General features: G+C 40.7%; 1 protein-coding gene across 2 annotated transcripts in view; it reads right to left on the bottom strand.

The window, feature by feature from the left end:
• Positions 1–24,406, bottom strand: part of LOC138178248 (protein apterous-like) — a 55,769-nt gene extending 31,363 nt beyond the window's left edge. The window contains exons 1-3 of one of the 2 annotated variants that reach the window (XM_069109907.1): positions 23,396–24,406; positions 8,631–8,922; positions 7,776–8,163 (exon numbers count right to left, since the gene is read on the bottom strand). In XM_069109907.1, coding sequence (XP_068966008.1) covers positions 7,776–8,163; positions 8,631–8,922; positions 23,396–23,443 — 728 coding nt within the window. In that variant the 5' untranslated portion in view covers positions 23,444–24,406. The remainder of the gene's footprint in view (positions 1–7,775; positions 8,164–8,630; positions 8,923–23,395) is intronic. The other variant, XM_069109908.1, reaches the window with a different exon arrangement.
• Between the last annotated feature and the right edge of the window lie 1,286 nt (positions 24,407–25,692).

Below are 25,692 nucleotides of genomic sequence, written 5' to 3'. Positions count from 1 at the left end.
AGAGGCTACAAGTAATAGCGGCGATAGGATGGTTGAGATGTCGATGACAAAGAATTCAGGTTCGACAACGAATCCACGGTCCACGGGATGACGAGTGCAAACGTAATATACGATTCGGATAACTCTCTTGATAACTCAGTCAGCAATTCGTCCAACGACTAACTAACTAACTAACTCGTAATCCAAATGAAACTGCCCTTATATAGTCCTTTTCTCACTCCTTGGGACAATCTCTGTTTTTGAGGAGAGCTGCACAACTATTTTCTATTTCTGTCATTACCAGGTATGTAAATATGAAACCAGCATTTTTGTATAGAAAATACACGTTTATCGTATGAAAATGATTAAAAATATTTTATTCGAAGTATTGCCCATCGCTAGCTATACATTTTTCCCACCTGTCTGGCAATTGGTGGATGCCACGCCAAAAAAAACTGTCGCTCTTTTGAGGCAAACCAGTCATCGAGCCATTTTCGTACATTTTCGTAAGAAGTGAAGTGCTGATCAGAAAGTGCGTGTCCCATCGATGCAAATAAATAGTAATCGGACGGAGCCAAGTCTGGTGAGTAAGCCGCGTGCGAAAGTATTTCCCAACTGAACGCTTCAATCGTTTCCTTGACCGGTTTTGCTGTATGCGATGGTACATTATCATGAAGCAAAATTACTTTGTGTTGCCTTTTTTGATATTCTGGTCGATTTTCACGCAAAGCTTGATTCAAATCGATCATTTGTTGTCGGTAGCGCTCAGTATTAACGGTTTCGCCAGGTTTTAATAGCTCAATTCGCTGTCTTGAAACTTTTTCGGTGGTCTTCCACGTTCTTCGTTCCTCACGTCAAAATTGCCACTTCTGAATTTTTTAAACCACTCAAGGCACTGTGAGTTACCAAGAGCATGCTCACCGTAAGCTTCGACAAGCATTCGATGCGATTCTGCAGCAGTTTTCTTCAAATGGTAACAGAAAATCAATGCTGTCCGCAAATCGTAGTTTCCAGGCACAAAATTTGACATGTTCAACGCTATTACAAACTATGCTGTTGTATGAAACTTGTATTGTTCTGAGTCGAAAATGTTTGTGAGATGTCAACAAAGACTTTTGGCATCAATGAAGCAGTTTAGTGATAACTACATGATCAGCTAGGGCCATCTACAGGCAAATTACGGTTTCATACTTACAGACCTGATACACGTCCCTCCCGTGACCGTGGGTACGTTCAGTGACTCATTATGTCACTTCGAGCCCAAACCCATCGTCATAAACCTTAAGTGCCCGCATAACTATTTCTTCGTTTATTGCTTAAATGTCGTTGATGTAAACATCTGGATTGGGCTATTGAGTTTTTCCGAACATTCTAAAGAAAGGTCCCGATGTCCTTTCATCTCCGACATATATATCGCTCCAAAAGTTTCCATGTCTTCCTTGTATTTCATCATCGTGTTTTCTTTACTCGTTCTGAGGAAGAGTCGCTGATCTCAAAGGCCCCGTCGACTGAAAAAAGCCCGCTATCTGGTAAACGAACGTTATCAGAAGGTTCGTCGATCCTCCCACACTGGTTCAAACAAAGAGACGGAGAGAACAAGTCGCGAGTACTCGCGTAATCGGCGACCACGGCATTTGCATCTCAGGCACGGAACGACGAATCCACGTGATCCGCGAGCGTGCAAAAAACCGGGGGGGCTCGTCTTACACAATCGCATCAACGGGAAATCTACGTTCTCAAATTTCAAGGCTTAATTTACGAGTGCCGCACGAGTAAATCACGAGGAATCGCAGCGCGCATCGCAGCAGCGACAAATTTATTCCTTTTCCTAGTAGATATCGCGTAACGCCGACACACTATCCGGCCACGAATAAAGTTCCTCTACCTGGGCGACAATAGGAAACGCGTCCAACTTTCCTGCCGGAAATCCCGAAAACCTGACTAGACACTATGCCATTTTCTACTTTGATCAAAGTATCATTGCACAAGATGAATTTTCGTCCGTGATATTTTCATCGAGATATTTCTACTTTTATTTAGATTCTTTGATATAATTGATTAAAAAAAACATAAATTTTATATGGATATTAAGGGTACCATATTACTATTAGCCTTACTGAATCTTTCGAGGCATTTTCAACTCTATTTTGTTTAGTTTTATGCACATATACCTGTTTAAAGCGAGCACAGTAGTATGAGCCGGCGGAATACGAAGTCAGACAGTCGCGGTATCACGCTGGTGCAAATAGGACGATGTTATAAATTTATTACGATGATTTTCAGTTCTGTTAATTTCATCTTTATACCTCAAATATCCCGATTATCCAGCGAAGTTGCTCCCCACATTTTTATAAATTATTCATCTAAAAAAGATCATCTTGGGTGCTTTCCATTTGATTCAGCGAAAAAAATATTTGTGTAAATCAACAACGATAAAAAGGCAAACATTAACCGATCCACGACGATCATCATAATTGCTCAATTGTGAAAATCCCAAATTTTGATTAATTCCATTCAATCTCAAATTTAATCTAAAAATTAATCGACTAGGAGAATGCAATATTCCGTTAATTTTAATCTGTAAAATCTCACACGGCACAGGGATCGCCGAAACGCGTGTGCAAGAACGTCTAAACGACATTCTCCCTTCGCGAGTTCTAATCTCGTCGCTGTCACAGGGTGTCTTCACTCGCGCGTCCTGCTTTGCGCGATAAAACCAGCTCCTTATCCAGGGGGATCTCGACCGTGGCCTCTGAGATCGGCTGGCGTGATTTTCGAGGCATACCACCGCGTCCACGAGCGAACAGAAAGCGTGCAGACGAAGCGGAGGACGGAAGACGAGCAAAAGGAACCTCTGTTGGGTGTCTGGCTACCGAAATTGCAACGCGGCTTCGAGTCGAGCGACTTCAGCTTCTGTCACGCGTTTAATGATTTATGTAATAATGAATCACGGCTATCTACGATCTCCGTGACCATATGTTGAATCACGAATAACTGTAAAATTACTATATTCATGGAACGCTTGAACGTTTTAGAATATTTAACCAATCCGACCAAGCGCGATTCCACTTTTCTCCGACAGTGGCTGAAATTTGATTTTAAATTAACACTCGAAAACCAACGCTACGAGATTTTCTTACGTACCAGTAACAAATTTGGTAATCAAACAAATAAACCATCAATTGTCCTCTTCGATGTGAAATAATAAAATTGAGCAACAGGAATCTGTAAACGGCAACTTATTTACCTATCCGCTAATTTTATTAATTAGTAAGTCACTGTATAGGAGAGCCTAGAATACAATTCAACCGCTAATAAAAGCCTCTTTAAAAATTCGTGAATACCAAGCAGCCTACTTAAACTTCCTCCAACAACTCTCATCCGTCATTCAATTAAGAAAGCGAACGATAACAGAGAAAAGAAATATTAAAATTCGAGTGGGAAACAAAGTACGAAAGGTCGAAGGTCGATTCAAGAGTCAAGGAGACTGAGAATGAAAGGAAAAAATAGAGAAAGGCAAGTGCATCGAAGGGACATTCGGGGGTTGACGGCGCTGGTGCACCATCCGCGATGACGTGCAGCTCGGTGCACGTGTATATCGTCCGTCGCTCGTGAAATGTAGATCGACGGTGATTTACTTATCAAGAATCGACGCTTCGCCGGAGGTAAATGGTCGAGTCGTGACCATTAGTCGATGAACTGGCCAGTCCGTACGTACGGCGAACAGCCGTGTGTGCGAATCGAGCAGAGCGAGGGAGTACGCTAATATCCGCGCCGTGTGAGGCCTACTCCACGGCCCAACACGATGTTCCCTGTCCCTCTCGACCATGGTGCCCGCAACGATATTCTCTCATGAACCTTTAAATTATTTCGCTCGTCGATCGAACAAGAACGATCGGAGCATGGGGAATGAGGCATCGTGATACGAGTGGGCAACTTTGATATTTTCATTTCTGATGTGAGTTGCAAAGGAATATTTATGGATTTGTTGATACGTGGTTGAATTGGTGGTTATATGGAGCTAGTTTAGTGGTTGTTGATTTGAATAGTTGTATTGGATACTTCAGTATAACTTTAGCGAGTTAGGTAAATTTAAATAGCCGGAAATCATACGTTCCACTTTTCTTTGAAATTGGATGAAATTGAATGAAATTGACGAAAGAACAATAGAAATATAATTTGACGCTATTCCTTGACAGAATTGGCCAATATTACTTCGAATCATAACTTTTACGATAAAGAATCTGACAATATAAGAAGTTCTTGATCGAAGCAAAACATGTTTTACTCTTCTATCTCCCTACAAAGTCTTGACATCGGGAAATCGACATTTCTCCAAACGAATCGCAAACACGACGCGAAAGTTTCACTCGAAAGCATTTGAAAAGACTCGCGAACGATTTTCATTCTAAAAGATCGTTCAGCAGGAGGAACGATTGACTTCTGACTCCCTGCTAGACAAGGATTAGTGTCTGAAACCGGGACACGAAATATGGCAAGACAGGTGATTTCCGCGTACTGGAGCGCGAACGTCGAGGGCGCAATTGTTTCTCGGAATGGGAATCACCAGTGCCGGCTAAACGTGAGGGAATTCTTACGGAGCTGTGCCAAGTTCGCTTTTGGCGCAACACGAGTAACGGTCTAGGATACTTTAGGTAGAGATGGACCAAGTGTTGCGCAAATTTATTTGACAAGTACACAGCGCATCAGTGCCGCTGCATCTTTAAATTCGTTTCTATAAAATTTCGTCGGAAATCAACTACTGATAAGAACTGAAAGAATAATTTTCTACGCTATAATTTGCAAACTATAATAGAAAGCTTTCAACAAGTTTAATGAAACGATTTAATAAAACAATGTAATTTTTGTTAAAATGATCCATTTTATTAGTAACAACAGTGATAGCATAAATTAAAACTTACAATTTTAAGTTATTTTCATGGCTATCTATGAAAATATTTTTTATGCTCATAGATTTAGAAAATTACAGATTGCAGAAGAAATAGTTCATTAATCAGAGTGTTAGGTATTGAAGTATTAACTTTCAAAATAGTTAAATAAAATATAAATAGGAACAAATTCTAAGTTTCTGGAAATTATCCATCAGATTCGTCTTTCTTATTATGACTTTATGATTATGAGAATTTCATTGTGTTTCTCATAAAAATCACGTAATTTTTAAAGTGATACGCTTGTCACCGTATCCCTAACAATATGGAAATCACCACGGATTGCGTAACTTATTACGGATTTGCGTTTATCGTTTATAATCCCGATAGGGAAAGTTGACTAATTGAGGAACCGCTTGAGTAGAAATCTGGGGAAAGGTCTCGCACATCTGCAAAAGAGGATGATCGCATCGATAAGCTTTTTTTCCTGGTTCTAACGTTGTTTCGGAGTATTAGGTAGATTAGGTAAGACGAATACGCTTGTGCACTTTATTATCCTTATACTACGTGAAGTTCTTACGCTCATGTATTGCTTAATGGATCAATTTTCTATGAATAGCGAACGTTGTCGTGAATAGAAATTATCATTTTTGCTTCCAAAGTAATAAATTTTATCCTTTCATCTTCTAATAGTTTCTAATAAAATTCTAAATCGCTTTATACGGAATCGATCTTCTTTCAAATTACTTCACTTTACATAACCAAAATTTAATGGATGAATGTAATGTCAAGTCGTTAAATAATACGTAGTCAACACATAATGTCAAATAGCTGTAAAACTATCAAAAACTTTTCGATTCTTATATGTTATCGTTAATATGATTTTATCGTATCGGAATATAAAATATAAGAATAGAAAAATTCAGAATATAAAAATTAGAAAGCTACACTAAAAAGAGGCTAGAAATAATTTCCACATACCTTCATTTTCCAATGAAACGTTTTCTTATGAGATTTTAGATTTAATTTCCATAGTATGAAATTTTTATAGTCGTATGAAAGTACTATTATATGATACGAAATTTAATATACTTGAATCTAATTAATTAGTATGTAAATGCTACCACAGGTACAACGATATGCAGATACTTTTCGTAACCACTGTACATCGATGATGCCTGATCATGTTTTTTTATAAAATTTCAACACGAAATACAAAGTTTTTCTTGGAAGAGAATGCACGTTCTCGGAATAACGTGCATTTCAGAGGAAAAGCAAGTCGACTTATATAAACTCGTGGTATCTTATTGTTTTCCGCGAGTCGCTCTCTGTAACGATAATTTTTTGTTATTCCATGCGTGATTCGCCTCGATGGCTAGCTACTCGTTGCAATGGTAATTCACTGTCAATCGCGTGCACGTCGATAGAACGAGCCCTTATCATCGTGACCGAGGAGATTCGAGGCCTTCGTTGCGCAAACGCGTTCGCCTACTTTGAAATCACACGCGCTCTCTGAAATCGCGGATGGTCTTCTCGAATGGTCTCTGGAATTACAGAAATTGCCGCTTCGCGGTTGACTTGCTCTAGTGACGAGCGACCTAGCATTTTCTTTGCACCGTATAACATGCCCTATTGACGTGAAGAAAAATTCAAAACGAAAATATAACGTAATTTAAGAAAAATATAGGGGAATCGAGCGAACTTAATTTTTGACAACATCGAAAATTTAATATGTTAGAAAAATTTTAAGTATTAATTGAAATTATGTGATTGAGTGTAATTGATTAATTAAATGTCAGTGGAACAATGACACAAGTGTATTTTCTGTGATACATTATATTTTATATTTTCTTCAATAAAAATTGCCTTTGAGCTTCTTAATTATGTTCATTAAATTGATTTTAAACTTGAAGGAATAAAGAGTAGAATTTAAGATATCGATACATTACTAATCTTTCATTCATATTACTTGTAGCGAATAATTACGAATGACAGATCTGTTAAACACAAAATTTGGCTATAGCTACGCGAATATCGTTGTTTCACTATAACGATAGGAAGTCGACCACTACGGATTTCCTCGGGCAACATTGTCGATAAAAACCAAAGACACTATACTTTGTGGTTTCATTTTAATTGCTTAGCGGGGAAGATTAGCTGTCGACCGCATGAAGATTCGTGCAGATATAAATATAGTTGTAAACCATGGCCGAAGCTATTAGAATGGGTGGATGAGAGGAATGGATCGATATAGGACATGTACCTAATTTATTTAATGCGTACAATCCAAAGATGTTTCACTAGACAAAATCATTAGAAAACTCGTTAACGGTAAGGTCTACAAACGTTCGAAACTTCGCTTTTATGACTCGCCTCGACGATACTCATTGGCGATCGTTACGAATCTTTAATGAGAGGTAGTGACTTTATCTTCATGATAAAAAGCCAACTGCTTACCAATATAGATCCCTATTTTAATTGCGTTTTTTTTAAACTCGTTTTCCATCTACGAGCATAAAGTTTTAAACGAGCAATTTCTAAAACGAACCTTTATAATATAAAATTCTTTGTATATTATTTTATAATCGGTTATTGTCAGCAATTTAAAGCTCTTAATAACTGACAACGAACAGCGCATAGCTCGTATTAATATCTGATTGATAAATCTTAAAGATTGGTAAATTCCAAGCCAAGACTGGTAAGTATGATCAACATGATCACACATGATCAACGAAAAGATAAGAGCTATTCACAAAAATATGAATTTGCATAAATGTCTACAGTCTGCCCTATTACAATCTCTTATAAGAAAACTCTGTCAAATCGACCTCGACCGCTTACGTAACGTTCCTCGTCGGGCCACCAGTCGAGGGTTAATCACCGTAACAAATGTCTGCATCGACTCACCGATAGTAATCCTTCTTGCAGTAAATGTTTCCGTCTCTGCTGAAGCAAGTGACTTCGCCATCGAGTCCTTGACGGCAGTGGGAGCATTGAAGGCAGGCCGCGTGCCACCGCCTGTCCACCGCCTGCAAGTAAAACCTGTCGGATATCCGTAGACCGCATCCGGCGCAAACCACCCCCGGAACATCCTCAGACTGTGCGGGAGGAGTGGGTGGTGGCTCCAGCTTTGGGATAGCGTGCAAGTGGTCCGTGGTTTGTTGCTCCTGCGAGTGAGTCTGCGGGTGCAGATGCGAATGGTGATGATGGTGATGATGGTGCGTCGTATGCGGAGGCATGGTCAAGTCGCTGGGGTTCTCGAAATTACTGTTGCTATTCCTGTATTCTTGGCCACCTGACAAGCGTTTCAATGGATAATGAATTATGACGTTTAATTTACAAATTAAGATTGTTGATTTAAAAATGAAAGAAAATTAAGAATCATCGAAAACAATTTTTACTTGAATCGCTAAATGTTATTACGGGTGTAAATTAATCCGATGTGTCTTTAAACAAAATTCCCGGTTTGTTCGTGGTACGTGCAATGTAAATTCGATTACCAAATAAAATAATTTTTCTTATTCGATCAATTCACGCGAAGTTGCCAATACGAACACGCGCGAGGTTGTTTTTAAATTGTCGTGAAACATTAAAATATTTCGGTTTAAGATGCTTGTTAGAAACAAGTAAATCTAAATACATCGAATTAATTTTCGCATTAAATATATTAAAATTGTACGATATAAAAGAAAGTTAGAAATACTCGAAATATTTCGATATGATAAAGAATTAAATATTGCTAAAGATAATACAAACACGTACCTCCAGGAGAATCATAATCCCTAGAGTCGTAGGGGGTGGTGGGTCCGTCGTAGCAGTTGTTGTTTGTTCCACAGTGGGTCTGATGCAGGGGTGTATGATGGGGCCCGTGATGGTGGGCGGCAGGAGGACTGCACGGTAAGGTGGTAGGTCGTGCAGCGTCGCCCATAGACGCAGGGAGGCAGGGACTTAGGTCCCTCGCCTGGTCCACTGCTCCGGGCCCCCCCGCACTGCCGGGCCCCCCTTGACGCCCCACAGCCAAGCCGCTGCCACGCTCCTGCGAGCTGGCCGGCTGCTGGAACAAACATACAATCATACACTTTAGAAATTTTCAAAATTTACAATCAATATCTTATAACATTTATGTATGTCTGAATTAAGGATATTTATACAAAATGTATATACCTGTGATCGCGATTAAAGATATAGGGGCTAAACATAAATTTGTTTCATCTGTTGGAAATGGAGAACTCACGCTCACGGCCAAAGAGTGAAAAATGTATTTTTTATTTATTTCTTTACGATCCGATATTTTTAATAAAAGCAAATTATAACAGAGTATAACTTTAGTTTACTGCTAGAGAATTATATAGTTACAAATTACGAATAATATGTCCATATTTCGCAGCTGACACGGTGTAAAAACAGCGATTAACTAACGCTAGCTTAAGTAGCAATTAAAAAGATCATAAGACAGGAAAATAACATTAGTTCGATGGCTTTAATTTTATTGTACGATAGGAATGGCTAAAAGGCTCGATGACAACGGGAATGCAAAGTTCTCCACGCGAATAAAGCCTAATACGTTAATTGAACTGTAATGTTGCGGTGTTAAACGATTGTTTTACGCGCGTGTATTTTGCAACGCGGTCTCACGCGACACCCGAACGAGCATCGACGGTATTTCACCGTTCACGGTTCAGTAGTCGCATCGAAAAACCGAGTGGAAAGAACCTAATCCTTCCGATCTAACCGCAATTGCGTCGAAACAAAGCATAGTCGATTTGCTCGAGTGAAATTCTCACACCTACATTGTGCAGTGTTCACAAAAGTCGTCACAAACAGTGTCACCATAAACAAAAAGTCGATCGCGAGAAATCACCAACCAGAGAAATACAGAGGAAGGATAGAGATAGGGTGAAAGTAATGAAAGGAGGCTTCCTTTCATTAATAGTTCGGATAGAATCGATTCGATTCTAAGTCAAAGGGACAAGAGACGTCGAAAAACGCCGCGTCAACGTGGACGCGTCGTAGACCAGTCTCAGCTCAAAAACCTATATAATTCCCAACGACGAAGGGAGGAAAAAAAGCTCGCCGGTAAAAGTAACCGATCTGAGGTAGAGCCGAAGATGGAGAAGACACTTTCCACCGAAGTCAAAGAGGAGGCACCGTAAAGGACATGGTCGGAAGACGTCGCAACCGCGTAGGATAGGTACTCCTGGTCGTCGTTGTCGGACCGACAACTGGAATAGGCGAAATAGGACAACAACCTAACAGGCACGAAGAGCAAGACGGCGACGGGGACAGTATCCAAAGTGACAGCGGATTACGGCTCGGTTGACATCGGCAAAGGGCAAGGGGTCTAGAGAAAAGGAGAAAGATAAAGAGTGGCATGCTGACGGCAGTAGCCGGTCGCCTCTGATGGATGTCGTAAGGCGGTGTGCGCATGCGCGCGACCCTATAAGGCGCCCGGAGCCGACCAATCCGAGTCGCCGCCGTGTTTCAACTGTCAACGCGGTTGCGGCGTACCGCGGTGCGCTCCAGACATAAATTACGTGGCGAGCTGCCCTGGTCCTCTCCTTCTTGTCCCTCTCTCTTTCCGCCTCCCTTTTTTCCTCTACCCCTCTTTCTCGCTCTTTCTAATACCTTTCAACTTCTCCTTCCTTTCTTCTTTACCCGGGAACCCTTTCTTCCCCATTTCCTTCTCACTCAGGTCATAGAAGCCCTACGCTTCCTTAAGCTCTCTCTCCGGTGGAAAACCAATGCCGCACTTTACGACACCAGATACCGGTATTTACTGCATCTCCGTTGAAGCGGCGCGTTTGCGATCGAGCCCGAAGGGCGGTTAACTTGTGCGCATAGAACGTCGTAAAGATCGCTACTCTGAGCAGTGATGCCCCACGGTGACGAATTTAAGCTCGTATTCCAACGATCGATGCTAAAGTTGATGGCACTTACAGTTAGTACCTTCGGTGGATAATAGTCATGCGTCGAGGGAATTTTTCTTTTGTCGAAAATCTTTATTCTAAGCATTAAGTTATTAAGAGGCAACGTTGCGTTAAATCTTCTCTCAGTTAAATTATGAAAATTTCTGTTTGATCTTAAAGTTGAAAAATATATCAGACGAATCCTTGAAATTCCCTTTCGTAACCACTGTGTGACACAACGTTCAATAATGTAAATTAATTGAAAAACAATTGCAAATGTAACGTAACACTTGTCCCTAATAGGTTAATCGACTTTTTAATTTACTTAGATAAAAGTAAACGAAGTGAATTTCAACGAAAGCAAAATCTTCAATAAACAAGTATATTTTTTCTTTTTCATTAAATAAACATGATTTAGCAATCTGTGGATAATACTAAAGGAAAAAAGATATCTCTACGACGATCTTCTTATTAAATTCGCGTTCCAGTTGCGACATAGATTCTGATTCTCTAAGTTGGCTAGCGACTTCTATCTTTTTCTGTTCTATTTCTTTTTTTCCATTAACTGATTCATCGAACGATAATGGTCCTAGAAATGGCACAAAAGAGATCGATCGGATAAAGCGCGCATGCGCGGCGCCGCGTGTTTCACGACGAGGGAAAACTAATAGAAATTACCAGGTTCGTTTGTTACGGCGGATTTTCACTGTGCAACGTAACGATTACGCGGCGGCCGTTGTTTCTTATGTAATAAACCGGGTCGCGGAAAGAATCCGTGGAACGCGCATTTCGACGTGTCTCTCTGGTGCTTCTGGCGTGCAACCTATCGCGAGTCGTGGCTCGTTTCCTTCGAAGATCATTGATTAAGCTTCGATTGGAACTTTGATTGGGCGACTTTCTTGCCGCTAACAGTAACAACGACACCCCGCGCTGGTGAACTCGATTCTCCGAGGGAATATGCTGGTTTCTAGCAAAACGATTCGAGTCGCTCACCTCAAACGTTATCCGAATATCGTGGAAGAAGATGAAGTTAATTATAATTTTGCTCTTTTTCATTAATTCCCTTGATAGATTTAACTAATATATTTCTTTCTTTCTTTATTTTCTCTATTATTTCTTACACAAAGTTATTGATTTGACAAAGGCCTTAATTTTACTTATTTATAAAGATTTGTTTTTAGAAAAAGATTACTAAGAATTGCTCGATAATTGTAAGTTTTGATTTAACGGGCTTCTGCTCCTATTCCTGTTTCTTATTTATAAAAGTGGACAATGTCGTCATCTACTTCCTGTCATTGATAGTATCGTGTCTACTCAATGTCAGTTTGTAAACGCAGTTTCTTTCATTCAGTATTTAATTAAAACACATATGTACATACATTGAAATATCGATTTATATTCTGATCGACATACAAATAGATAACTACTAGAAACCTCTACTTTTTTCACAAAGAATCGTTTTTTTCCCGATTATTTATTATTATATTAAAAACTAACATGTTGAAATTTAATGGATTCAAATATTTCTACCATATTCATAGATACACATATAAAGACATCCTGTACATCTGTTACATGTATATGTATATCAGGCAATCACAATGAAACGTTCTTTTAAATGTTACATCCATAACAACGGATCATCAAGACCTTCAGTCTTGCCTTTATTGGTTCAACAACGTTTGTTACGTTCGCCGATAACACCGGCGCATCATGCAAGAAATCAACCAGGTTTTCATACACTGTTCCACGCTTAATGTCATTATTAACCTCCGCTCGAACAATGCACAGCTTTTTTAACAGTGTAGGCGCATTTCTTAACACTCCATTGTGCCAGGTCGCACTACTCGAGCCGCGAGCGAAGATGTTCTTTGGTATCAACATAGGTCGCCGCTTTTCTTTTGAAGTGCCTCAATGAGATTTCCCAACCTTCCCCTCGTATCGGGCATCGCGGCGAAACAAGCGCCAACAACGAATGCAAATAGAGATATTTCCTCGAGAGAATGCGGCTGGAAATCTCTGTTTTTCCATCTGAACACGCGTTTCTCACGAACATTTTCGCTGAATCCCGTTTTGGTATGCGATCATACTAGAATATCTTCTTGGATCGTAACCTAACCTAAATTTCGAACCGTTTCCACCGTTGCAACAGTTAGAATTATAAATAATATACGGATCTTTCGTCAGCTTCGACAATAAGAAAGGATTGATTATATATTGAGGATTATAGGAAGAGTAGGTGAACAGGAAGAACAACGCTCTCATTCTTTAAAGCAGTGTACAATCGCAAGATTTATGAAGTATGTTAACGATTGTGTGAACTCGACACAGTGTGATATAAAGAATAGGAACAAAGAATGGATATATAGTATATGATTAACACTAATAGCAACCATTCATAAGAGTTAATTGAGAATTAACACCGCAGATTGTGATGTATCGTAGATTTAGTCCTTTGCCAGTCTACTAATCCCAATCCTAGACTCTGTTCTCAGAAACTCCATTGATTATTCTAAGTGCAAAAGGAGCATCCTCGTTTCGTTGCCTTCACCATGGAAAGGTCAACCATCTGTATTTCATTGGAAAATTTCTATCAACCAATGAATTCCATTATTATCGGTTATCACTACAAACCACGTACCAGAGATTTTTCAATTCCAATCGCAGAACTCTGCTTTCATGAAATTCCATGGTTATCCTAAATATCAGATCAATAGCTTCATTTTCCTCCTTTCGCCGTGAGATCAATCAGCGATGCTTCACTGAAAAATTTCGTATTGGAAAATTTCAACGACGCCAAATGCATTCCGGTTGGTTATAGAAGCTGAACGAGTTCCATTTCCAGAATTTGCCCGATGGTCGATTTCGTAAGAGCGAACGCGACAACCGGCGAGTAGCTCGCGCGAACAGACGAGAGATCGATACGGGCATCCTATAAATTTCCCACGAAACGGCACGACCGGTCGATCGATCTTCACTCTGCTTCGCGAGATCCTTATCCATCTCGAGAGTGGACCTGCCACAGGCGGCCGGGTGCTCGGACTGTAAAACAGACTTTCACCGTGGCTCTAACTTGCACAAGACTCCGCCTTTTTCATTTTCACGAAACGTGAAGTAAATAACGAGCGCGGAATCCGTCGGGATGCCGGCACGAAAAGCCAGTAGAATGCCGCCAGAAATGCCGCTCGACGGTCGTTCGATTGTGCGACAGCCTCTCCGAACTACTGCCGAGATATCGACTGTCGATTACATTGGTCGCCGTGTACATCTACTTTTGTATCTTTTCTTTCGTCTGTTACTTTACTTTTCCTCTTTCCGTATCTTTTTTCTTTTTCCTTTTGTTTCATTAATTTTTCTAGGGCAAACAGACGCATGGACCGCGTGCACACCAAGATAACACGATGTATTAAGTTCGCGCCGTGACTTTCAGATTGATAAGTAATCGATGATTCATCTGTTTCGCGTCGGGGTAACTTGCGTCGAGCCGTTAACGAGTTATCAAAGCAGAGATACGCTGGTCCATTAGATAGAAAATACTAGGTCGAGTTGGAAATTTTTATTGAACAACCACGTTCTCGTGGAACCTATAAAATCTTTCTTCCCAAACACTTTCTTCCCAGAGGCTGTTTCCTCCGTCTGTTCGCGAACAAGGAATGGGGTAATTGGAGCGTGATTCTTTTTGTAGCGCGACACGATCTCGTATGATTTACGAGAAGTCATCAGTATGAATCAGACACGACTCGAGCCGAGAATTTTTCTACGATCGTTCCCCTCGTTTGGAAAACGCCGAGCTGCCTGTTTCCAGACGGGGAAGTTAACTGGAGACTGGAGACTTAACCATGGGAAAATGGATCTCAAATCGAATGGAGTCTGCAGTCGTTCTGTAAGGAGGATGAGAAACGAGTCGGTTTCGCGCGGGAAAAGTTCCAAGGACCATACGGTCCGAATACGGTAGGAATAGGAGAGCTGGTAAAATTTATTGTGGACGATCTCTCGCCGCGTCGCCTCCTTGACGGCTCCGGTGCTTAATCATTTTTCGGGACAAAAAGAAACGCGAAATTCACCATTTCTTTATCACTCTTGCGAGTCATTACGAAAAGCTTAGGAGCAACGAATAGAATCGCTGTTTTGAAAGGAAAAACGATTTGAACGGCGAACATGGACAATGCATTTGGCCTGAGTAAAAACTGAGTAAAGACGTGTAGAAGAAAAAGCATGATCCTTGATCTTGTTGATTTTGAAATATTATAAGTGTTATAAATAGACCAATTTACTTTTATCAATACATTAGCGTATACATAAGGTATGATCAAATAGAACAGTTAACGTATCAATGTTAGACTCTGTAGAAAGGACAATAGTTTTATTTCTACAAATTTATCAGCCACGAATGTGTTAAAGGAGATACTCAATGACGAATCTGGAATTTATATACTTCCAAGCCACGATTCAAATTTTTAAGGTCCACAATTTTCAGATTCTATTTTGCTCAGCATCTCCTATTATCCATATTTACATTATATTAAAAACCATAATAAATTATTAATTACTAGAAATAGTATTAAAAGCAATAAATTACTAATTGCGAACATCTTCAGAAAACTGTCACCATTATCGCAACTATAAATTTTGTAACATATCCTCTCAATTTTTTCAACTTCCAAATTTCCGAAATCCTCAAGCTCCAATGCCAAGAATTCTCAGCATGTCCTATCATCGATACTAAAAGCGAGACCACAAAAAAATCAAACCAGGAAATTCGCTCGCAGTCCGAATCTGGCATCTCTCTTTGTCCCATTTCTCTCTCGCTCTGTCGATTCTATAAACACGCGCGTCCCGTGTTGGCCGCGTATCAGCTTCCCTTGGCCAGCCATGATAGTGATAACAATAAACAGCCTCGTCCACTCGGCGGACGGGCTGCAGCTTGTGGTTTCTCTTAAAACGCGTGGGCGACGCTTAACACCGCAGAGAACCGATAAACTGCTCGCTATCTGCACTTCTCCGCGGCGACCGGCTACCAACCGGCCGGACCTCGAGCTACTCGCGACCGGACAAAAATATTGGATCGTGGCTGTTCGTGTGCTACTGTGCCACCTCGGTTATTCGGCTGCTACGACGACAGCCAACTGAGAGAAACAAAAAACGAGAAAAAGGAATAAAGAAGGAAGGTGTTTTCGAAGGAAGAAGCCACCAGTCGAGCTCTAAATATAGATTCAACCCCTTTGGATCAGAGACTGGTCTTAAACAGTATCGGTGTATTTTACGAGGATTTGATGAGAGCAGGATTTTAAAGGTGAATGATAGAAAATGGTACATAATCGTCGATGGTACTTTTACCACTATTCAGTGTTTATTTTCTATTTTCTTATTCTTATTTTGCTTTTAACTTTTAATTTCATGTGGAATTTTAGATTTTATTATTAAACTGTTGGTAATGGACGACAGATTACTTGCGAATGTAAGGATTAATTATATTAAAAATGACGCAAAAAAACTAATGTTTTTTACTTGATATAAGATACGTACTTTTTTGTGAAATCGAGATAGTTGTTCTCGACACGATGTTGAAATTATTGTTTCGCTTCTTTCAATTACGTCGCGTGTCATGTATATGTAAATATAAAAAATTCTAATTTCAAGTTCGATAAAATGTCATGTAAATTCTTCCGCTCGAGAAACTTAACCGACCCAACTTCAATCTTCGACCTCCCACGTTATCGTACAGAAACACTGTTTTCATTCAACAAAAAGAAATTATCATTTCTAATTATTTTTAATCTGTACATATTATGAAACGAGTTCGACTATCAATCCGTTCGAATTTTCACGAATTTCTAGCACGACTTGATCGCCATGAATATTAAACGTATCGCGCTTTTGCATGTGATTGCGATGCGGAAACCTGCGTTTTGCAAATTTTATGAATCACGACACCGAACGAAATCACATATTGTCGACCTCGAATTTTCCCGACCAATTCCACGCGATTAAACAATTTCTTAATGACAAAAATGACGAAGAATCAAAACCGAATCAGAGTGATAAAAGATCGAGAGCGAGAAATCTACTTGATCGAACGATACTACGATATTCTGTGGAAATAAAAAAAGAGATTGAAAAAATGGAAAAATATAGAGACGAATATTATCGTCCTTGCGTCACATCCGGTGCGTCATTGCACAATCGCCAGGACTATAGAGATCCGAGGGAAGCGACTCGTTTGCAGTGAGGCAAAGAATACGTAACGATAATTGAGAAATTATGAATTTTGACGATTGTTCCAGGAAATCGGTGATCTCAACTGCGTAGAAATATCGTATTATCATACTACGTGTTCAGTTTTATTTTCTTCTGGTACGATGTTTGCGAAGAAGATTTTGATTTAACGACGCTCGGATAATTTCATCGCTCGTTTCAATGTTACGTCTACAATGATCTTATGTTTCCTGCGACGTGTGTATTTAGAACAAAAGTTCCGCTAGATTTCTTCCTTGCCCGATGTCAATCCAAATGAACGTGATTAATAACTACTAACAATCAAAGAAGTTTCTTTTTTCACATCATTTACGCATGGGTAGAAAATAAAGACAATTAACTCCTATCTTTTAGAAAATCTTAATCTTTTGTATTTCATTGATGCTACTACGCAAAATTGACCAGATGAAAATTGTTTTTTTTTTTGTATCGTTTCCACTGAGACAAAATAAAAGAGAGAACGCTACTGTATAAATAAAAGTATGCTAAAATTCTTCATCAATCGTATAATCTCTGTATATTTTCAACGTTATTTACAATTAACCAACCGGAGTTTTATTCACATAGACAATTTTTCTTTTTACATTATTCTAAGAAAAAATAGGGATATGAAAGAAAAGGAATCTCGCAACTGCCTGGCAAAGCAAAGAGGTGCAAGAGTACTTGAAGTAAGAGATGAGAAAACAGTTATTTAAATACTAAAACGAGACGAGATACCGGGGACACAGAACGGCGGCACGCCGAGCAGGCCAAGAATCGCGACCCGACCCCGAGATACCGCTTTCCCTCCCTCTGTGGCCACTTCGCGTTCCGGGAAAATTCAGATCGCGTCTTCGTCTGCCAACGACGCGACGCCCGATTCGACCGCTATTAATCACATTCAAAACCGTGATCGGCCCGCTGAAAGCATGAGTAAACGTTTCGACGTACCGCAACGAGGATCGTTTGAAAATTTTGCGAAATGTCCGACCGACAGATGATGCATTCGAAGAAACACAAACGGACAGATTCAATCTTCTTGCGACTATTCGTGACTTTGATGTATTCGGGAATTTTGAAAGGGTCTCGTCGAGTATTTAAAGAAAATGGAACAATCAATGAGACAACTATGTTTTCGAGTTGTCAGCAAGAGTGAAAATCGGAACGTTTGACGATGGACAAAAAGTGAAAACAAAGAGAAATTTTCCTAGAAGCTGTAAAACTGCCAGTGGGAAACGAATTTCCTGTTCGTCGAATATAAATCATACGTTCTTACGACGGAAAGAGCATAGTGGAACGAATTAATTTAGGAATCGCGATTAAAAGATCTATTCTACCCAACGTGTTTTTTATTCCGAGAACCGCCAGTGTACAGGCTGTTAGGATATTAACAAGTTCCTGTGCAATAAATTAGCCACCTAGAACCAAGCTCTACTTCATAAATGTCTATTTATTCGTTCTTTTACTTGGTGATCCCTTATTCGATGATTCACCGAAATTCAAACGCATGACGAATAAAAATCTTTATCTTCTAACGTGTGATAGGAAATTCATTTCGTTACATTTCTTACGTACGAATAAGAATCAAAAAGAAGAAGGGGAATTCCGTTCCACTAAATTTCACTAAAAAATTCATATTCCTTTATAACGTTTTCCTATATAATCAATTCTAAACAAAATATTTGGAAAGTATTAAGTGTTCGTGTTTAAAGCACAATCACGAAACAGAATTACGAGCAATTCCGTTTCCTCAAATTTCGCCGAAAAGTTAAAGAAACGCTGAAGAACTGGCAAATTTTTGCCAAGAGACGAACGTGTCACTCTGGAGGACAGTTTCGCGAGCCACGATAGGCAAAAGCATATCGCCTCCAGTCCGTACCTAAATAAATGACAAAAGATGGAGCACGGCGCGGATTTATTAAACGTTCGTCCCGCGATGACCGCCGCCGCTTCGTGGCGGATATATCTCAACAGGCCCGGCCAATAAATTACGCTCGACACAAACGGACCACTATCACGGACAGACACGTTCGTGCCACGTCGCGCTTATCTCATCGAAGTTACAATAATCACACTCTCTTCGGCCGGCTCCATGCTGACGCACGCGTCCGGCTGCGAGCATAGAAAAAGATCGAAAACGTCCAGAGACTAAACGACGCCAAATCCGTGTGACGCTGATTAGATGCGTTCCACCAATATCAGTTTCAACGAATGGATTTCAATCGACCGACTACAGGTCAGAATCGATGAAAGCTTGTTTGTTGAATCACCACTTGTGCGCCACTGATGTTTATGTATATTCATATTTTGATAACAATACTAATCATATTATCATAATGACTATTTATATCATATCGCAATGTGTATATCATAATGATTATTTTGCTTTGAACATCAGTCTTCGAACAATGGTTTAATGATTATATATGTACATAGTTGTCTCAATGATTTGAACGAAGGTTTGGAATAATTTAAGAAGGTCTGAGTGGGTTTGAAAGGAATCGAAGCCGAGAAAGAGAATGTGGAACAGTTTAAGCGCAGGTTACTTTCAGAAAATTTCAGAGCAGACGTAAAATAAATTAACGTCGATATCTTCTGAGCTTTTGGAAGAAGATTCCTGTCGAATTACGCCAGTAGGAGGAAATATATAGGTGGAAGGATAACATCGAGAAACTGAGTTCGATAGGGAAGAAGATGTAAATTTCACTCTTAAAATCTGTAATCTTCGAAATATTCGAAAGTATTAAGCTTCCCCTTTAATTCCTCCGATCTTAATTATCTTAACATTGCTTCAGATTTTAGATTCTTATATCACCACTTACATTTCAACAACGTACAAGGACTTTTAAATGTTTCAAAAGAAACTTTGACATATTAACGATTCTTTCGTGTTCTCCTTAAATTTAAGAAATATTTTAATAGAAAGAAAATTTGTGTCAAAAATTACCAAAGAGCGTAACATTAATCGTGGTATGAAAGAAAACGTTCTGTAACTTGCAAGTTTCGACTCAACTATAATTCAATCACGTTATAATGCAACTCTGTCTTAAAACCACCTCTAACCACGAAGTCAACATTGTTCCAGTAGCAAGAATGTCTGCTCAACCCGACGAATAACTCCCGTCAAGCATACGAAACGTCTGAAAAATCCGTCGTAGACCCGAACTCGTAATTCACGCAGTTGTCGCGGAAATTGTTATTTATTTTCACCGCAGTCGCGGCCCCTGTCGCGAGATGAATTATTCGATCGTGCACGCGGTCACAAAGGAGCGTTGGAAAATCTCGGGTTGCGCAACGAAGAAACTGAGAAAATTAAGCCAGTTGAAAGCCAACCTGATCGACTCTGTTTTCCGTAACAATCTTTTATTTTGGCAGGTAATGGAATATACGATTAAATTTTTCATAAATACGCAAAAATGTGTAATCGATGTACGATAAACGCGTCAACTCAGCAAAAGCTAAACGATTAACCTCGGTTGAGACGATCAGTTTGACTCTTGTGTGATTCAATTGCGCTGGCCACTCGTCGCCGCCACGAAAACGGCGCGCCATTCCCGCGCCCCGTTTTGCGTTTCATGCGATAAAATAATCGCGTCGCTATAAGGAGACTGGGACATTTAACGCACGGCGCCTCTTATACGATACGCTTTAATCAACCGCTGATTCTTTGGTAAACAAATTATTTACGTCGTGTTCCTTTCAATGGTTTTCGTTGTAAAAATTTCGAAGAATAACCGTCAAATTAAATGAATAAAAATTACAGAATAATTGTGAATGACGTATCTCACGATTTGTAAACTTGTATGTTCTTTAAAAAAAAAAAAAAAAAAAAACAGCACACGACGCCATGAAATATGGTTTACAGGAATGATCAGGAAGATAATGAAATATACTTCGTCGTGAATAATTCCGTGAACAATGGAGAGATAGTTTTGTTTGAGAAAATTCTCATGGAATTTTTGGTGGATTTTTATAGTAGCTTTTTGTAAGTAGATATAGGGGCGTGAAAAGGAGGAACGATACGTATAATTTAAAAAATTCACATTCTGATGTAATAAGAATTTCCGAGCATTTATACGGAGTCTGAACAAAGTAAGAATATAAAATTAACATAAGGTATATATAATTAACATAATGTTTATCACGAGACAAACAAGAAAGCAAATAAATCTTAATATAACGTATATTACAGCGTTAATATAATTTGATAAAAAATGGAAGTCAATCTTTTTCCTCGACTATACATTATCGATCTACACTAAAAATAATTTATGTTCAATTTCTACGATATGTATTACTTTCTTACTTGTATTACTAAAATATTTCCAAATATGTATATACATTGAAACGATACAACAAAGTAACTTAAAAAGATCAGAAATTAATTCTGGGAAAAGTTTCCGCGAACACAAGTTAATCGAACGAAAGAGAAAGAAAATAATGAAAGTCGATTGAACTCTCGTTTGAAACGGTTTATATCGATTAACACTCAATTTCGGTGGAATCAGCGAAAATAAAGGGAAAAGAGAAGGATTTGTAAGCGATGGCATGCGTTTTACATCCAGCTCGTTTCGTCGGCGTAGCCACGAGTTAATGCATCGGTTCAATTAGCGGCCATCGTGGTGACACCGAACAATCAATTACGTTTGTTTACAAGGTGTACCCGTTAACGGCACAGCCATTCAACAGTCGTTTAAAACGGAATTAACATTCCTTGAAGATGAACGCCGGTTTCGCTGATCGTACATTGCTCGACACCGTTCGAACCATCGTGCAATGGAAAACGAACGTCGGCGCTAAAAATCACGAGCATCCACGTTCCGCCGTTTAATCCGACATGATTTCCTTCATGACCAAAACGGTTTCGTGAAATGTTCGTAGTAAATATCACGAAGCAGAGGAATTTCGATTTCTCTTTCGAAAATTAACTTGCGTTGCTAAAACACGAGTATACGTACAGGATTTTCTCGAAAAGCATGGCCAACCAAGAAATAACTACGTCAAACGAAACGAAATGAACGTAAACGAACGTAAGAATCTCTTTTTATGAAAAAATTCAATAAAAATCCACGGAAAATAAGAAAAATTAATAAAACGAGAATAACCCAAAGAACACAACAGGATTAAATAATATCGTATAAAAAATATAAAGAAACGAGATCAGTGTTTAACATTTCCCTTCGATCCACTAAAAATGGTAATCGCTTTCAGCAATGGACCAAAGAAAAATCTCTGTCTAAAGAGTTCACGCAATATCAACCCTTCTCGAACAATGACAAGGAGAAAGAAAAATGTATACCTTTTAACCGATCGAAATCTGCAACCCCTTTCAGCCAGGGGAATCAATTAACAAATCGGGGGCGCGACTCGGGTTCGCGTGTCGCGATCCATTACACCGGTGACACCCGAAAAATTCACAAGCTTCGTGGCGATCCGTCAAACCCGTGGTTCGTGTACGCACGCAGGTCTGTCGTCGAGACGGGATTTTTTCTGTCGGCGGCGATCTACAACGTCGTCGAGAATCCCTGAAACCCGTTCCGCGCCACGGCCGGCGAATATATCAACCGTTGCGTCGCTGATAAGCGTCGGGGCTCGTCGGCGACTCGTTCGCCCAGCAATATTCCAATTACGGAATCGCCGGCAATAAAATCGTTGGATCGAATTATCCAGCTAGGATTTGTTTCCATTAACAGCTACAACCGGACACCGACAGCCGCCATCGAGCGGCTCCCTTATCCCTCGCAACGAGAGGTTTTAATTAGTTTGTCGAGCCTGAGAATTTAGAATCTTGGAGATTGGACGTTTCGAGCGATCCTAGAACGTGGATTAATGTGTTTTTCGTAAAAAATCTGTCATACGGGAGTTGACAGATACTTAGGAAATAGACTATGATATTTTGAAGAAAAAGATCGTCGTATCGGGGCACGTTGACAGAAATCTAGATTTTTCAAGTTTGTGGGATAGAACTATTTAAAAGCACCCAATTCCAACTCGCAGAAAATATGACTGTAATTCCGGAATTTCAGCCAGTTGAAAGAAACCTACTTAACAGAAACCTGATAAACCTAATAAGAATTATGGAAAAATGTCTGTTACAACTCCCGAAAATGTAATAATTTCGGAATGTAGGTCGCTCGAAAGTAACCAAAGAACCAAATTGCGATCCTCTCCCCTCTTGTAACATTTTAAAAAAAGCTCTGCTCCAGGTGCAAGTGTCAAGTTGCAAGAGTTGCAAACTCGGTGGAGATCAAAGGATCGAGGTAAGGATCATCATCCACAGATCATCGAGGCCTGCGTGACAAAGGACCGGGAGCCCCTCTCGACGGTTTCGTGGTGCGTACACGGCCAATAAGCAAAGAACCGAGGGAATAGAGGGATGACACTCACCCAGTGCATGCCGGTGGTAGGAGGGGCGCGCTCCTCATACACTCCCATCAGGGTGGCTGCTGTCGCGGGGTAGTTCCCGCCGAGGGTGCGCGACGCCGAAGCTGCTTGGGGGGGAGACCCGGGGGATCCGCTTGCCGATAACGCGGAGATGGCGTCCGCTGCGCAGGTTCCCTTCTTTTGCCTCCTCTTCTTCTTTCTCCACCACCGTCAAGCTCGCTTCACCCTCTACTTTCCTTGGTTCGGCAATTTTTTCCGCACTCAAAAACGTCACTGACACCTCCGCGCTGCTCTTTTCCCCGGACTTGTATCAATTTTTTTATATATCGAATATGAAAGGAAAGTCCAGGAGAGAACTGATAATCGCTGTCTGGTGAGTGGGTAACGCACGCCCTCGCGGGCACATTTCGCTGAAAAAGAATCACTCCGAGAATCCAGCAGCTAATTCTGCTCTATTAAAAGCGAAGACACGGTGTAACAGTACGGAAACACCGAGCAGACAGTCACGTTACCCCGGAGAAGAAAGTACACCCCTCACTGATACACAATCACTATGGACGCAACGGACAGTCGTTTATCGACGCGACGAGTTGGGGCGACGGGGCGCAGTCCTAGAACCTTGTCGCGGAATTCCTGGTTCCATATCGAACCAAATGGTTCACAAGCACTAGGGTAGTCGGAGAAACGCGCGACGAAATAACACCCGGCTAGTCCGCGCACCTGCACTCGAATACTACCACCGTCCTGGTGTCCTTGGAGCATCGACAGTTTGGTGATCGATCTCAGTTCGTGCTCCTTCGAGTGGACGACCGGACACGCGTCAGACACGTTTCATGGCGCATGTGCCCCGTGTGGTACAAAGGAACGACGAGATCCAACGACCACGACCACGGCCACGGCGACGACACGTCGAGAGGAACGACGCCAGAAAACGAGATTCGCGCGAGCACGCTGCGCCACGGTAAATACAGACCCGTCTACCGAGCCGAAGCCGCGATGCGGAGTGAGGGAACCGGCACAGCTGCAACTGGTTCCAGCCAGAGGCAGCGCCGCATCGCGGTGGAACCGTGAAAACCACCGCGTCACAAGGTGGGGCGGACACGGTTCCACGAAGAACCGCCCACTGGCACCCCCTCCCAGGTCAGCAGTGGAACGACAGGCCACACCCCTACACGAAACCCGATACTGTCTTTCCTTGTCTGTTCTGCAATTCTGTCTGGTCAGACCTTGTCTCGAGCACCACGACTACTTTGCTCCACGCCGCGCTCCTGCTCCAGAGAACCGTCTGCACGAGAGAACAGCGGCTCCGCTGCGGTACACAGTGGCGTAGCCTTCTACGTATATGTGGTTTCGTAGAACAGACGCTTTAAATTGGTGCCTCGGACGGCTGGGTTCTTTGCCGTTTTGTTATGTCACCGCGGAAATGAATGTATCGGGGATGTAGGAATGGAAATGGTGAACGTTCGTTGTCGATCGAATGATTGTTCCCGTGAAAGAGATAATAATGTTGGATCGTGAAGAATGATAACTTCGTGTAAATATTTCGCTAATTTACTAGTTTCTAATAACTTATTCCGCGGCTGTATTGAATCAAAGTAAGACGTAAAAAGTATGTTTCTGCTGTCAAGGAGTCCATTATCCGAGCGGAAGTGGCCAAGATCAAAGCAAGAAGTACTTTAGAAGTACTTTAAACACCTGAAAACCCTAGACACCTCGTTTCCATGTCAAAATTGAAAGTTGGCTGTCCACACTGGGCCATTACCCTCGTTTTGAGTATATTTCGAGACGAAAAAAGATGTCGTAATTGTTCGCCCAACGATCCGCTCAACCATCTGGCATTTGCATGAACAACCAATTTACACGTTGCCTCTCGTCACGCGACGCCTTTAACCGCGATTGTCGTTTAACTACAATTTTTTCATCACGAATGCGTCGCCACAAAAGGGCGCGTTTTGAAAAACGTACAGCGCAATTCCATCGAAAAATTCGAGAGGAATTCACAAGTTAAATTGAGCGACCGGTTGCATCCGGCTTTCCGCAATCTTCAGAAGGTCTCGGTTCTCTTTTTTTATTTCGCTCTTTGGAAAGTCGATTCGACGGGACACTGGCGGCCTTCGTCTTTTTGCCCCACGTCGATGCTTTTTCTATACAGCATTGTTCGTCATTATATTCGTCTCCTGGAACTTTTTGGTCGGGATTTTCCTGTCGCTACGCAATAATCGTCTTGTGTCGAACTGGTGTCCACGATAGATACATTGTATCCTTTGTTTTTTTATTTGATACGTCAACCCTTTTCGTGT

Source organism: Bombus flavifrons, chromosome 3 (genome assembly GCF_040668555.2).
Source record: "Bombus flavifrons isolate JBK064 chromosome 3, iyBomFlav1_principal, whole genome shotgun sequence".
Taxonomy (NCBI): domain Eukaryota; kingdom Metazoa; phylum Arthropoda; class Insecta; order Hymenoptera; family Apidae; genus Bombus; species Bombus flavifrons.
This window is presented reverse-complemented; position numbering and strand designations above follow the sequence as displayed.